This window comes from Arvicanthis niloticus, chromosome 10, assembly GCF_011762505.2.
Source record: "Arvicanthis niloticus isolate mArvNil1 chromosome 10, mArvNil1.pat.X, whole genome shotgun sequence".
Classification (NCBI taxonomy): domain Eukaryota; kingdom Metazoa; phylum Chordata; class Mammalia; order Rodentia; family Muridae; genus Arvicanthis; species Arvicanthis niloticus.
This window is the reverse complement of record NC_047667.1, coordinates 73,446,775-73,462,603: the sequence shown is the minus strand read 5'-3', so window position 1 is coordinate 73,462,603 and position 15,829 is coordinate 73,446,775. Positions and strand designations below refer to the sequence as shown.

At 46.0% G+C, this 15,829-nt stretch overlaps 1 protein-coding gene across 2 annotated transcripts in view; it reads right to left on the bottom strand.

Annotated features, from left to right (window-relative positions):
* The window catches only part of Bcl2 (BCL2 apoptosis regulator), a 168,686-nt gene extending 157,088 nt beyond the window's left edge, over nucleotides 1–11,598 (bottom strand). Inside the window, exons 1-2 of one of the 2 annotated variants that reach the window (XM_034513402.2) lie at nucleotides 10,879–11,595; nucleotides 9,794–10,680 (exon numbers count right to left, since the gene is read on the bottom strand). In XM_034513402.2, the coding sequence (XP_034369293.1) occupies nucleotides 9,794–10,369 (576 nt within the window). In that variant the 5' untranslated portion in view covers nucleotides 10,370–10,680; nucleotides 10,879–11,595. Of the gene's footprint in view, nucleotides 1–9,793 lie in introns of both variants that reach the window. The other variant, XM_076941683.1, reaches the window with a different exon arrangement.
* Between the last annotated feature and the right edge of the window lie 4,231 nt (nucleotides 11,599–15,829).

Genomic DNA, 15,829 nt, shown 5'->3' with positions numbered 1-15,829 from the left:
ATTGGTCATGCCCTTGACATATTTCTTACAAAAGGCATTTTCAGATTCCAACGACATGGACTTTCATCAGTTAATTTTTAATTGAGCCAAATATTAAACGCTCACATTAACCAGATAAAGCTACTGATTTGCAGTGACAGCTTGTGTTATTCTCACACACAGGCCAAGCATGAAATAGAAAACTAATAACCCTTAACTGTATTCTCAAAGTATCATTTATGGGAAAGAAAGCTGCATTCAAAGACAACTTGTGCAATGGCTGTCATTGCCTCTTCCCCTGTGCTGCAAGCTGTTGCAGAGCAGGAGAGCTCATTTTCTCACGATGTGGGCAAGCTTAAGATCCCTCTGTCAGTGGATGTATTCATTAAGAAGGAATCTGGCAGTTGGACAGGGGACAGATAGTTTGGAGACCAGGCCAATTATCTGGGTATCCTTTATAATTTGAAGTTTCTGAATTCACTCAAAAGATAAGCCACTTGAAGAGGGGCTGGCAATGGGAAAGAGGCACAGATGGCCATAGAAGAAGAGAGGGAGGGATGGGGGAGGGGGATCAGAAGAGAATTTGTTTGTGGTTTCATTCATGGGGACAAATCTGCAAGTTGACACATCCGTCTTTTTAAAAGCCCCTAGAGAAGTATGGTCAACGTTCATTACAAGTAAACAAATCATACGATCTTTTCTCAAACAGATGACAAATGATGAGCAACAGGGCTTTACAATTGCTTGATGCCAAGAGATGAGGGTTCTCAAAACACAGATTCCTCCAGTTCTCAAAACCACAGATAGGCCAGTGGTTCAGAACAGTCTGGCTCGAACCAGACCAAACCAAATGTAGCCGAAGTTATTGGGCCATTACTGTCACTGGTGACAGCCCTGGTGGTCTTCCTATTAGTTAGGATCTTTAGAAATGAAATCTTAAGTTCTCTAAACTTTGGGAATGCTGACCTGAACTGACTTCCAGCTTCGGTGGGCTGCTTGATTTTTATCATTTATCTTCATGACTTCAGTGCAATTCTCTTAATATTTCAGTGAGCACAGTAATCAGAGCTCCAATCCACCTTGCTCCCTCCTCGAGAGCCTTGCACAAGCCTTGCTTACTTTAATGATAAGGTGATGAAAATCTCAGACATCAAGGCAGACACCGTTTGGGTTAGATCTGAGATAGGTGGAGAGTGAAGAGAAAGGACATGTGTGGAATCTGCGTGCATATCCCCTTCGTATAAATAGAATGTGACCATCACGATGTTGGCATGGAAAGAGTAATATCTGAGGAATGTTTAGTGCAAAACAAAATCAAGAAAATCTATCTTTATATTACACTTCCTTGATTCAAAGAAAGGATACAAGGAAATTATAGGTACGTTTTCTTTTTTTTTTGTTTTTTAATAAATATTAATTAAGAAGGATGTGACAGTTGGGCACACATCACTCATTAAGAGACTAAGACAAGACTGGCTGGTTAGGATGAGCTAAGCACCCAGACTGGTTCACTAGAATCACTTTATTAATTCATTCTTCTTCATAAACGTACTGTCTATTATAAAACACTTACTGCTGACGTATTCAAGATTCCATCTTGAATTTAATGGGATAAATTAGTTCACAGGGTTTGCAGAGACTCCCAAAGTCCCTTGAACTGAGACCACAAATGGAGGGCCTTAGCTAGCAGGATGATACCAGTTCATCTCAAGTTAAATTACTGTTTGGGAGTGGGAAGACAAGTTCAGAAAAGCAAATTTTCATGCCGACCCTGAAATCCAATCTAAAGCCGGCTGGGGAAAGGCAGCCCATGAACTGCAGCAAAGATGGCAGACTCAGAAGCAGTGCTTGGGACTGCCTTGGGCAGTGAGAGGAGCAAAGGGCTGGCCTAAGCCCACAGAGCTTAGGCACAAGGGCAGTTAAGTTTACACCCTGCTCCCCCTGGGGCGCCTGATACCTAGGTCTCACTGCTTCCTAGGCTCTTCCACTTGGACACCCTCATAAGGCCCAAGATGAGCTAGTTTAAAGGCATCACATTTACCCACCACGAAACACGGCAAGTAGGCCTTCCCTTCTCTGGAAGACAATGTCTTTTTTTTCCCCAGCCAGCTGGTGTACTCTGATTCTTTCTGTACCTCATTCTTCATGGGATCCAAATCTTTTGGTACTACATCTACCCATCCTTTTCCATTTCCCCATCCCCGTGAATGTGCTTCACAGTCCCACCTAGCATCAAGCATGACCAGTCCAGTCTTCCTCACACACACGTCCTTCCAACATCTTCTAAGTTATATACACACCCGTGATGGCTATTCCAGGTGTCAACTTGACTACATTGGGAGTGAACTGCAACCAAAAATAGAGGGCACACCTGTGATCCAGACCTTGAGGCTGGAAGATACAGGCTTTTGGTCCAGATCTTGAGGAATAATGGCCAAGAAAAGCTTAGGCCAAGGCAAGGTGGTACACACCATACCTTCTGCTGAGCCCTACATAAAGATGATGGAAGAAGGAAGCGTCAGTCCTCTTCACCTGCTTGCACTTGCTTGCCAGCACATCTGTTGGAACCTAGTTCTCCAGGACTGCAGTTTATACTGGAGACCAACGGAAACACCTAGCCCTTGTGGGACTGAGCGATGACTAGATGCTTGGACTTTCTATTCATAGCTGCTCACTCTTGGGTTAGTTAGACTGCAAACTGTAAGTCATTCCAATAATTTCTCTTAATAAGTTCTGTGACTCTAGAGATCCCTGATTAATACAACACCTCCCTCAGTTTAGGACCGAAGGCTGCATTCTCAGATTAGGTTATTCCCAGAAGAGTCGTGCTGCCCTAATGAAGCCAGACCTCCCTGCTCAATACACAATTCACACATCCTTGCTGCTCGGTCGCTCTGGGTCCCACGGCCTTAAAGACTCCTTCCCCACACCTCTTTTCTATCTTTTCTCCAAAATTTGCTTCAAAACTATCTCACATGGAACTCTGCTGGGGTGCCTTCTAACTAGAGTAGCTAGCTCTCTCTCAGCTTAAAACAACGACAACGTGGCTACCGTCAGTTGTGTCCCAGTCCAAATGTCTGTTCTTTTTAAAAGCTTATTTAACCAAAACACCTAGCACTGAGCCTTTTGTCTGTAGGTTTGGAATAAACGTTTTCCGCTATGAACAAAAAAGTTAGTGTGTGTGCTTCCCTAAATAAGATTATTTTTGAACCCATCCATGCTCAATATTGTTCTAGATCCTGGGAACTTGAGGTTAAAGTTCATGGGTAGCCACTCATTTTTCTTAATGCTTCCTCAGATAATCTTACTCTTGTGCTACCATTCCAACGGTTAGTAAGTAGCTCTGCCTCAATAGACCTATAATTTTGCTGTAAAATACTGTCGAACCTCTGTTTTCAGTGGGGGGGGGGGGGGGAGAAAGATGCTGGCAAGAATCCAAAGAGGAAGTGAGTAGGTGATAACCCTGGAGCTGTAGACGCAAAGGTGGCAGAGCTGCCATCTTGCATGGAACTATTTCTCCCCACCCCAAGAGGTGAGTCAGCGTGTGCAGCTGATGGCGTGACTCGGGTTGATTTGACTTCTATCCTAACTGTAATACGGATATGTACTATACCCTAAGTAAGCGCTGAATCAAGAGGCCTAAGCATTTGTCCTCCCATCTTCTTTTGGAAATTTCAGACGCAGCTGAGAGGGGAAGGGTTGGCTGTGATTCAACGTCAGACTTAATAACATAGATATAAAATTCATCATGTTGCAAAGCAGACGTCTTAGCTATATACTACGGAGAGCCAGAAAGATACAGCAAAACCCAACCTGCAACTCGAACCCCTTGTTTCGGGCACTACATATTAACACCTGTAAACGGCCCATTACTCTTTTACAGCTTAACTGTCTTCTTGATAACTTAAAATGGAGAAATATAGCAATTGGAACTGTCACAAGCAAAGACATATTGATCTCAATGGGGAAAAAAAAAGGTCTCCCTTTAAAAATTAAAGTTTCTCTTGACACAGTGGGCTCTCCATTTGTTTTCAGGAGATGTAATAAAGAACAGAGCAGAACCGGTCATAAGCTTCTGAGTCATGATGCCGAAATCCCAGAGAGCAGAGTATTAACTAAAAAGAGAATACTCTCTAGTCCTAAAATCCTGAATGCAAAACAAACAGCTAGACAGAAATGTAAGGCTGCCTAATGGTATGCTGTTGAAGTCCGTGCGCACAGGTGACGTGTAAAAGAAGGCGTGTTCAGTTCCACGGTTAGCGTCTTATGGGATGAGCTGCATCACCCAAGAAAACTACCCATGATGCAATCCAGAGTGGCTACACCATCGTGTCATCGAGATCCCCTTTTGAGCATGTTGACGGGTGGGGTTGGGGAAGAGGTCCTTACAATAGGTTATCTTAGTCAAGGCATTTGCCCGCTGGAATCACCCACTGCAGGGATCCCTGCAAGAAAAAAAAAAAACCTATGCCAGCTGGTACTCTTCTCTGCTTGAGTTGGAATTTATGATCTCTGGAGGCAAGGGGCAGCATCTGCCAACGGAATTTTTACCTGCCTTTCTGCCTGTGGCAAAATCAGAGTCTGGCGAGCTATACTGTGACTTTAGCAAAATCTCACTACTTTCTACCTCCCGGAAGAATCCAGATGCAGTGCCAAGGTCTCCACGTGAATCCTACCCCTCAACTGTTGCATGGTGACAAGGAGTTAGCCTAGGGTGCCTGTGAGAGAATCTACAAAGCCTTAGGGAGAGAACGCATCATTAAAATCACGAAAGCCTCATGCTCACCAGAGGCCGGTGCTGGCACTGTGCAACTGGCTGCTATCAAACAGCCACCTGCAAGAAGACCTTGTTAGAAGGGAAAGAACTTTTTAATTTTAAAACTTTCTCCATCTGGTTTTAAAGAGAGAGAGGGGCCCACGGGTACCATACACTGTTGCTTAGGAACACAGTGAGAGTGTGGTACAGATCCCTGTAAATTGTGAATCACATTTCAGAAGAGAAACATCTGATAACAGAAAAGTACCAGGACCGAAACCAAAGCAAAAGAAAGCTTTTCTTTTTTTCCTCTCAAAGGTTGGGGGGTACGGGTGCAAGGGGAGTTTCTTGTCTGGTTCAAAGCATACTTGCATCTTTCTAATTACTTAAGACACGTCTTCAAGTTTCCATGTTCTAATTAGCGCAAGCCTTGATTGTCTTTCCCTTAAAACCCTTTAATGAAATTCTTTTAAAACTGTAGATTAGTGTTTATTAAGTCTACTCAATGTGAAAAACAGTATTTAGCTGATTACTATTTAAATAGGGAACTCCCCCCACCTTTCAGTTCTGTTAATCCTATGTCTATATTAGTTGGTTTTTAAAATTATTACCTGCATTTGGCCCCTTATTTAAATGAGCCCGAATGCACACTCGAACAACCATATGGCTAGAAATAACTTTAAGATCAAGACTGAAGCAAAACAACATACTTCTTGTGTTTTTCTTTCTAAGGCCAGGATCTTGCTTGCTGAGCTCCTGGGCACCACACTAAGACACAGAGAACCCCAGCCTGTGATTTAGCCAGGTTGCAGGGGAGCATTACTTCCCACGTCCCCACCTAATCCAGGGCCTGGCACGTGGGAAACTTGCCATGTTGCTCTGCTAGAAACCCAGTCCTTGAATGATTAACCTGCTCAGACATTAAGTGCGTGTCTGAATTAAACCAAGAAGAGTGAAAGACAGACTTCATAGGAAGATGAACTCAGAGTGGTCTCTATGAAAGGTCACTGCTGTGCCTGAAAAAGGTAATATCAGATTACCTTAAAAAGGTTTAGCAGAACCTTTAAACTCTCATATACAATAAACCTCTAGGGGGGAAAAAAACGTGGTGCTTGTACACAACAAAGACAGTGTTGTTTTCTTGTACAAATGTGCTCCTTTGCTGACATGCTATGAAGACATGACACAGTGAGAGTCCTTAGAGCAAGTGAGATGGTGCACCATGCAGGAGACACCCCTACTGTAATGCACTCAAAGACCCAGCCATGTTGTTGCTTGCATGCAGTTATCATCCACCCAAGATACAAAACAAGATGAAGACAAGGAGAAGAGGGAAAAGAAGGCTTAAGAGTTTGGTTTGGTTTTTCCCCCTCGGTGGATTTCTGTTATGTGGTAGGTATGTGTGGTCTATGGCATTTAAACAATATGACCTGTACCAGTTCAGTCGAGAGTTGATAAAATGAACAAGCTGCCCTTTTTAGAAAACACAACTGAAAGGAACAGGACACGGGAAAGAAATCTTTCAGTGGATGCTAAACGTAACAAAAGCTCTGAGCCAGAAAGGAGAACGGAGGGAACTAGACTTGTATGAAGTTCCAGGAAGCCAGTCAACAGCACATGACTCGAAGACCAATAACATGATTTTTTTTTCCTTACAAAATAAATTATTGAAAGTGGTCATGGGATTCCTAGCAGACAGAGATACACAGTTTCCCAAGGAAAGTTCATCAGGGAATGTATTATTTAAGACTGGACCATCGTCAGGCTATTTTTAATACTATTAGTTTGCTGCCAAAAGTGGCCATGGCAGCTGATACGGCCACTGGAAAAACGATGCTTTCACGTAGTTCATCCACTGACATGAGAGTGATAATGCTAGCAGAATCCAGAGGGGGAAACTACGTGCTAGCTACCTACCTACAACAAAGGGAGCTGACCTCTGCTGGGTACAGTGACATGAGTTTCCCTGTAGCTGAAGAGGAAAACGTCTCACACTATAATGGTGCCAGTAGTGCCAACACAAACTCCATAACCACCACGAGAAGCCTTCCTGAGAGGAGTCCGATTGGGATCATGTAACTTCTCTCTTGCCTTCATTCTCTACTCCTTTTGGAGGTCAGATTGCTGTCGTGGACACCTGAGAAACAGGATTCCAGGTAACAGTCTGGACCTGGAGCCCACTAAAAGAGGTCAACAGAACCCATGCCAAGATTGACCCTTCAAAAACAAAACAAGAAACCACCCATATCCAGAAAGGACCAAGTGGCAGCCAGCACCCTCAGACTTCACTGTACATAGAAATCACCGATTGTGACTCAATGGTACTGGAGTGAAGCCTGGGATTCTCTGCCCAAAAAGGTCCCTGGTGACAACCATGCTACTGATCTGTAAGGCCTCTGATGTTTTCTAGAATTATTGCTGTCTCCCTACTCCCTCTTTCTTGCCTTTCTAAATGGCACAAAGCCCTTATTCAGACATGGAGCTAAGCCATACTCTGCTTTAAACCCAATTTCTTCTTTATTCTTTATTTAATTTGCAGGTTCTGGAACCCTCGAATCAGAAGCTCGTCCTTCCAAGGACTGTTTTCTCTGCAATGAAACATGGAGTGCTTTCTTTGCCAGTCTCGGGGCACTCTGACTTTGAAGCAGAGATTTCATGTAAGTGTCCCTGTAGGTCTATAGCCAAGCTGGTCCACTAACCATGGGAAATTATGTCCACCATTTCCATTATTATCTCACGTCAAGAAAAGACACTCTCAGCTGAATCATAGCTACAGTTATTAAAATGTCACTGCCGTATGCAACATGTTAGAGACGAAATCCTGACTAACATTAAAGGGAAAGTTATTTGCCAAATGCCTAAAGCAAACATTTATATTAATAAGACATTTGAAACCATACACTGATGTAGACCAACCACTAAGAATTCTCAAACACTACCTCTTTTATTCCGAAGTGTTCACATTTGATTCTGTTTTTTGATACATACTCTTGTCAATGTACTTTGTTTTCCTGCAGCCATCCTTTTATGTGCTGTTCTGAAAACTGTTAGACTTTTTTTTTTCCCTATCATCCATTTGTGGTTCTGTATGATTTATGTTTACTATGAGTCTTTGTCAAAAAAAAAAGTTTTTATCACTTCTTCCAATATGCCATTGTGGTTTGGCTTCCTAACATGAAGCCTATGCATTTATCAACCTCAGATACCTGTTGACCACAAAGATAGGCCCTACAGCAAAAACTTGATGATGAACACAGAAAAAAAGAAACGCTTCATTTAAAGAGAAGCCTCAGCTGTCTGAGGTGTTAACATATTGCAGGTCAACACCAGAGGTCAGGCTGTATCTGAATTTCTATCAGAAACATACGGCCCTGTTTCCCATCTTTTTATGAACTTGGTAGTCAGTACCACACAGTCCCTGCTTTGGATTTTTTTCAAATAGAAAGAAACGTTTATTTTTATTAAAAAATATGAAATAATAAACCTAAATCAGTTTTACTTTGACTTTAAAATGATTCTTCTGGAACCTGAAGTTCCCATCTTTTTTAAGACAGTGGCAAAAAAAAAAAAAAAAAAAAAAATCAAACCACCCACTTAACTAAATATCTAACAAAATGGTTTCTATCCTTCAGCCAAGTCTTCCAGCATTGCTAACAATCCGATCCTGTGGATGTCAACAAACAAGCAATTCACAAGGAGCACGTGAATTTCAAGCATTTTAAACTCTGATATTTGAGTTAATTTTACTTTTAAACACTGAACAGTGCCACCAGTATTTTGTCAACTTTGGTCAAATAAGATCAGATGTTCACATCAATCATCTGTTTTTCTTGGCTTTTTCTTTTCAGGGCCTATGAATATTAGCACGCACATCTAGCAAACTGTAGTAGAAACATAATGTGCTTCTAGATATTTGGCTCACGTTCGGTCAGTTACACTTTTTGTGCCTGTTAAGCTCTATTTAAAAAAAAACAAAAACAAAAACAAAACACCCATTCTCTTGATACTACCAAGGCAGGATTAAAATGAAAACCCTTTTCATTAAGACAAGGTCTTTTAAAAATATCAGACAATAATTATTGCTTTCTCATAACTTAATTGTTTTAGGTATAACAAGCCTTGAGTCTGCTCTCTGCCCCCAAAGAACCAGGGAAAAGCTTAAATCGTATGGTAAAATATGGAAGCTTGACCTTCCAGGACACCAGCAAACAATCACCCCACAGATGCTCATCAAAGTTACGGATACTAATCATTTTAACTTGTCAGGGCTGGAGACTCCCCACCACTCCTTGAACCCTAGATGGAGATCGCAAATCTATGTGGACTGTAGGGAGAGATAAGTAAAAGACATTAGAGTGGATGCAAACTTCTAAATCCCTGCAGATTCGCTGATGGACAAAAGTGCCCACGGTCTGTTCAGGGTGCACACACACCATGCCCACTGGGGCTATGGCATATGCTGACTGGATTCCACAAACATCCACGAATACCTAAGCTTACCTTTTTTTTTTTTTTTTTTTTTTTTTTTTTTACAAGCTTAGCTATGATTTCCAGGAAAAGGAGCTGTATTGTTTTTCTTAGGGAAAATGTTCCCAAGTGAGTTAGAAAAGGTTTGCCTGCGTCCTCTGGTGGAGCCTGTTTGTCTAGTTGGACCTTTTTAAATTTGTTAGTCCAGCAGAGGAACTAAAGATGCACAGGTCAGGAGGGAGTGCTGGAGGTCTGGTTCCTACACAGGACCCAAAACATCTGCAGCAAGCCACTGAGTAACTTTGAGAGTCACTGGAGGGTACTATTTATCTCCAAATCCTACTGGATCCAAACTGCTGGACCTTTGCTCCCTCGCAGCCAGCGGGCAGGAGTTAGCACAGTGTTGGCAGGGTGGGATCTACCCAGAGGAAGGGAGTGAGGAGGGAGGAAGGGGAACAAAGCTACAAACTCGACTTTATTGCATCCATCGGCTCAACAGCCCATTTTGACCCAGAATCCACTCACACCCCAACCTGTGAATTTCGGCCTTGAGATCAAAGCCCAGACTCATTCAACCAGACATGCACCTACCCAGCCTCCGTTATCCTGGATCCAGGTGTGCAGATGCCGGTTCAGGTACTCAGTCATCCACAGGGCGATGTTGTCCACCAGGGGTGACATCTCCCTGTTGACGCTCTCCACACACATGACCCCACCGAACTCAAAGAAGGCCACAATCCTCCCCCAGTTCACCCCATCCCTGAAGAGTTCCTCCACCACCGTGGCAAAGCGTCCCCTCGCGGTGAAGGGTGTCAGGTGCAGCTGACTGGACATCTCAGCGAAGTCGCGACGGTAGCGACGAGAGAAGTCATCCCCAGCACGGCGGAGGGTCAGGTGGACCACAGGTGGCACAGGGCTGAGCGCAGGCCCAGCAGTGGCGACGAGGGGCCTTAGAGGCGACGTCCTGGCAGCCGTGTCACGGTGCACAGCGGCCGCTGGGTTGCTCTCAGGCTGGAAGGAGAAGATGCCAGGGGTGGGGGCAGCCCCCAGGGGCGCGACGTCCGCATCTCCAGCATCCCACTCGTAGCCCCTCTGTGACAGCTTATAATGGATGTACTTCATCACGATCTCCCTGTTATCATACCCTGTTCTCCCGGCTTGCGCCATCCTTCCCCGAAAAGAAGCTGCAGGTACCAACAGCACTTCGCGTCCCGACTCCCGCCCCACGGCCCCAAAGAAAAAAAAAGAACAGTTATAATCCAGCTCTTTTATTGGGTGTGCTTTGCATTCTTGGATGAAGGGGTGTCTTTCGTTACGCCGAACACTTGATTCTGGTGTTTCCCCCTTGGCATGAGATGCAGGAAAATTTTATTCAAATTCCTTTCGGCTTTTTATTTCATGAGGCACGTTATTTATTAAGCTTTGTTAATATCAGTCTACTTCCTCCGCAATGCTGAAAGGTGAGGAGGCGGGACGACCTAGGAAGTTAAAATCAGGTGTGTTTTCCTTTATATATTTAAGGTAAGAAAGGTATATCCGTTACAAGTTACACGTTAAAGAAAATGCATTAGACTGTCTGGAAATTAAATTTGCTTGAATGCACTTGGAAGTAAAAAATATTTCAAACGCGTCCATTAAAAGTTACATTAAACCAAATTCCTGTGCAAAGAACTTACTGTATTTTCTAAGGACGGCATGATCTTCTGTCAAGTTTCCCCTTTTTTGGTAAAACCCAAACAAATACATAAGGCAACCACACCATCGATCTTCAGAAGTCTCCTTGTATAAGCTTCTTTGAAACTTGCAATGAATCGGGAGTTGGGGTCTGGAGGCGAGGTGGAGGAAAAATCAGGAGGGTTTCCAGATTGGGTCCTCACACTCCGGCTTCACTGAGAATGTCAATCCGTCGGAATCCCAACCAGAGATCTCAAGAGCACCGCAGCGGGGCAAAAAAGGCAGCGGCGGCGGCAGATGAATTACAATTTTCAGTCCAGCATTTGCAGAAGTCCTGGGATTCTCCCCGTTTCTCGGCAATTTACACTCGCACACACACGCTGGAGCGCAGGCATGGATCCGTATCCACCGGACCGCTTCAGACCTCCAGGGGAGAGAGACACGCCAGGGGGACGATGGAGGAGCTGGGGGACCGGGACCGGAATCCTCTTCTGATTAAACTCCGCAGGGCCAATGCGTTTTCCGAAAGGGGGAAAAAAGAAGCAGCTTGCTAAACGTAGGCAAGGAAGGACGCGCTGGGGCCGCCGGTGCCCAAGGAGCAGCCCGCGCACTGTGTGTGGTGCGCTGCGGGAGAAGGAGGTGGTGGGGGAGGGTTTGCCCCCCCTCTTTTTTCCTAAAAAGGATGACTGCTACGAAGTTCCCCCCCCCCCGGCCCCCTCTTCCGCTGCACCCCACCGGCGCACCCCGCCTCCGGGCTGCGCACCCTTTCTCCTCCTCCGCTGCGGGCGGCGCTGGCGGCCGCCTCCTCGTGCTCGCGCCGCGCAGCCCGTTCCGCGGTGACGGCCGCGGCTGGGGAGGGCCGGGGCACCTCGGTGTCGGCGGCGGCGGCTCGGCGGGGACCCGGACGCGGGGCGGGAGGACGGGCCGGGGAGGAAGGGGGCGGGCGCGGGGCGGGGGGCCCGGCCTCTTACTTCATTCTCCGCCGGAGCGCCTGGTTTCCTGTACGTACGTCACCGTTCATTCAAAAAAAAAGAAGAAAGAAAGAGCCCTCCTCTGAGCGCCCGCCCGCCGCCTCCGCCCGCCCGCCCGCCGCCCGGGTTAAAGGCGCCGCGGCCGCCCCGGGGAGCGCGCGCCCGGCCGCGGCCGCTGGCCTGGGTGGCGGCCACCCGCGGGCTCCGCTGGGCCCCGGACCGTGGGTGGCGCGGGCCTCCCGGGCGGCCGTGGCTCAGTGGGCGTGCGAGGGGCCGCCTCGGGCCTGCGGGGCTGGCTGCTGGGTGGGCGCGCCTACCTCCTGGGCCAGGCTGTGGCCGGTCACCTGGACCCTTTCTAACCGGGTGTGCACAATTGCATGGATCTTTTTCAACGTGTACGGTGTGCACAACCTCATGGACCCTTACTTACTAGGTAGCATGTGCACTGTCACATGGACCCTTTCTAACGGTGTGCATGGAATGTGCACAATCCAATGGACTCTTTCTAACCACATGTAAAGTGTGTGTGTGTGTAGTGTAGTCTATCTACAGTCACATGGACCCTTTAAACAGGGTAGTGTGCACAACCACATGTAGTGTATAAAATCAAACAAACCCTCTGCTAACCATGTGTGTAATGTACATGAACACAAACAAAAACACTATGGTATCAGCTCTCTGCAGTCAGAGAGATTACTGAGGCATATACTGACCCCAGAGTAGTGAGTAGTACCAACATGCTGCCCTTGGGTGAAGAGAGACAACTCCCGACCACAGTCTCCAGGATATTAATTACAAATGAAAACAAAGTCAGCATGCTTGTTTCTAGGCCTTTTTTGTCTAGACACCACAAGCTGTGTAACTTAGAACAGGCCTAAGTACTCTGATGCTGTGAAGAGCGGATGTCCACAACCAGCAAGGGATGTGCCTCGGAGGCTGGTCTTCCCTTGTCCCTTCTTTGTCAGATAGTGGCAGACTGATTGATGGCAGTCATTGATGTTCTTGGCTTGATAAAGAATAGTCAAAGGAATTCCCAAGTGTTATGTGGAGGTGTTACCTTGGCGGTGTCCAAGCAGATACACATGAACACGGGGCCCTTTTAATCTTTATCCTGGCATACCCAATCTGGTGAACAAGGCCAGACCTAACTCTCAGTGGGCCGGTGAAGAGAGGAGAGGAGAACAGCAGCCTTGAGAGCTTTAAAATAATTCAGAAACAGTTTTTCCTCTGCTCCTAATGCTCCCAGCACTGGGCTGAGGCTGGACTTCCGAGAGTGCTACCTGCCACCTTTCAAGGCCATCATCCTAACATGGTTTAGGTATGGTTCTGGATGTCCTCAGTTCTAACCAGCAGCCAACCTGAGATGGTTTCAGAAGATACAGCAGTACAGATATGTGTCTATGTACCCACAGGCACACAATGTCACTGTCACCTGTATGAACAGTGAGAGAAAAGATCAAGCTGAGAGATAAATAAATAAAACACCACGAAAAACTGTTCATTCAGTGCTGGAGAGATGGCTCAGCAGTTCATAGCATTGACTGCTCTTCCAGAGGGCCCGAGTTCAAGTCCCAGCAACCACATGGTGGCTCACAACCATCTGTGATGGGATTCAATGCTCTCTTCTGGTGTGTCTGAAGACAGTGTACGCACATACGTGAACCAAATAAATAAATCTTTAGAAAACAAGCTGCTCATTCACAGAATAGCAGATTGCTACATAGAGCCCACGAACAAACCACGCGGGTAGGGTGGACAAGTTCGCAGGCTTGCTGGATCACTGTGGTAACAGAACACATTCAGGCGCCATCTTTTCTTCACTCCAAGTCTAAACGGGTGGGTGTACTTTGTGTATACACGATGTGGGGTGGTGGGGAATGCATGCCATGACATGAATTGTCATAGGACAGCAGTGGGGCCAGCTCTCCCCTTCCTCCTTTATTTACTTGAGCCCAGGTGGGCCTTGGATTTGCTATGTAACAAAGGATAAACTTAATGGTTGTTCTGCCTCTATCTCCAGAGTGCTAGAATAATAGGCATTCACAATGACCCATTTGTATGGTGTTGGGGATTGAAACTAGGGCTTTTCACACACCAGAGGCAAGTGCTGTACCAACTGAGCTACATCCCCAGTCCCCAAAGCATCTATTAATATATATTAATGTATATGTACATATATGTACACACACTCACACATACACACAAACAGCACATCACATTTTTTTTTCACTTATCTCACCGTTAGCTACGAGACCACTCTCTGTCCTGTGAGAATGGGAGCCTTCCTGGGAGTCTGTTACTAAAGGGACGAAGAGCTTCTTCACAGCTCTCTGACGGCACTGGCACCGTTGGAGAGGTGGCTTGCACTGGAGGGAGGCCCTGATGTATTTGTTCACAGAAATGAACTGGCACTGATGGTATAGAAATGGCTCAGGGACCCTCTTAGGATCACGTCTTCACCTTCCACGTTACTTCAGAGGAATCGAAAGCCTTCGCACTTTTAATGCCCTGCACTGGGCTGAGGAAACGAGAGGACAGGAATGGGGTGGGCAGGAGTGGAGTGCTTCTGCAACAGGACCAGGCAGAACGAAAGCATCCCCTATTCCCAGACACAGAAATGGCCCCTGACTTAAGGGTCTTCCCAGACTGGGTCCTTTTGTGGCATCTTGGCCTTGACCAACAGCTTGGGGACAAGTAACTGAGACCTTCTGGACCTTGGCCTTCCACTTCCCACGGTGGCTTCTACCTCCTCAGAATCCAGGGACCAACCTTTGTTACCTCTGCTTGGTAGCAGTAGAAGGGAAAGGGGCCTGACACAGAATAGCTGACATAACAAGGGTCTGAGAGGCCCTTCTTCATCCTTCGAGGTGCGCCACCTGCTGGTTGGCCCTTTGCAGCATTACTCCGGAAGTTCTCTGGACGATCAGTGTGAAAGTTTCCCAAGCTTATAAAATTGAAAAAGAATACTGTAGAACGAACACAGACCTGGTCTGTGTAAGTATACATATCAAATCCTTCCAGCTATCGAACTTTTAACTGAAATGAGGGAGGAGACAATGAGGGGACTCTTCACTGAGAAAACAAATAACAGAAAGATATATTTTTGTTATTTCAGGTTAAAAGCTGTGGAAATAAATCTGTAAACAAAATAGAGATAGAGAGAGAGAGGCAGAAACAGAGACGGGGGCGGGGGGGAGAGGCTGAGACTGACGCCATATAACCTGAATAAAATGAACTATTTAAAAACCTAACATTTCACGGGCCCTATGTACGCACCGTGGGCTCCTGTGCAAGGCAGTGTGAAGGCACTGGTGGGTGCACACTCGGGACACCCGGGCTCAGACCTTTCTTCCCATGACTGGTCACATTATTTCTATCTTTTCTGCACTGTCCAGCCATTCTTGTCATACCTGGGAAACACTTTTATCAGATTGAAGGAAATAAGCCCTAACCTAACCTAGAAGCTCACCTGACTAGTTTATGTTGGATGCTAAGCCTCACAAACCCATTACAACAAGAAGCCACCAATCTCTACCATTAGGCATGAATAAGAAATCCGACACACTGGAGTGCAAATTTAACAGTGAGCAAGGGCCTGGGGTGTGGCTGTCCCAGCCTGTGTAAGACTTTGGGCCCAATGCCCAGCACCAGAGCGGCAATGCAGAAACGGTGCTCACCTTGTCTGACAGTTTTCAAAGCCTGCTCATTTCTGGATAGCAACTGAAGTGGTTGAACAAACTAGTTCACCACCCATACCACAGGGGGTAGAGGAAGTATTTACATTCCTGTAAATAATAACCACACTCATTTGCTATTTAGCAGATCTCACAATGCCTCCGGATACGAACTACACATTAAAATAAAATAAATTAAAATAAAATTCAAAGAGTTAGATAGCAACGTTAGCATGCTTGTGTCCAGACACGACGAGCCGTGTGACTGGTCTGAGTACCCCTCTGCTGTCGAAGGTGGAAGGTCACGA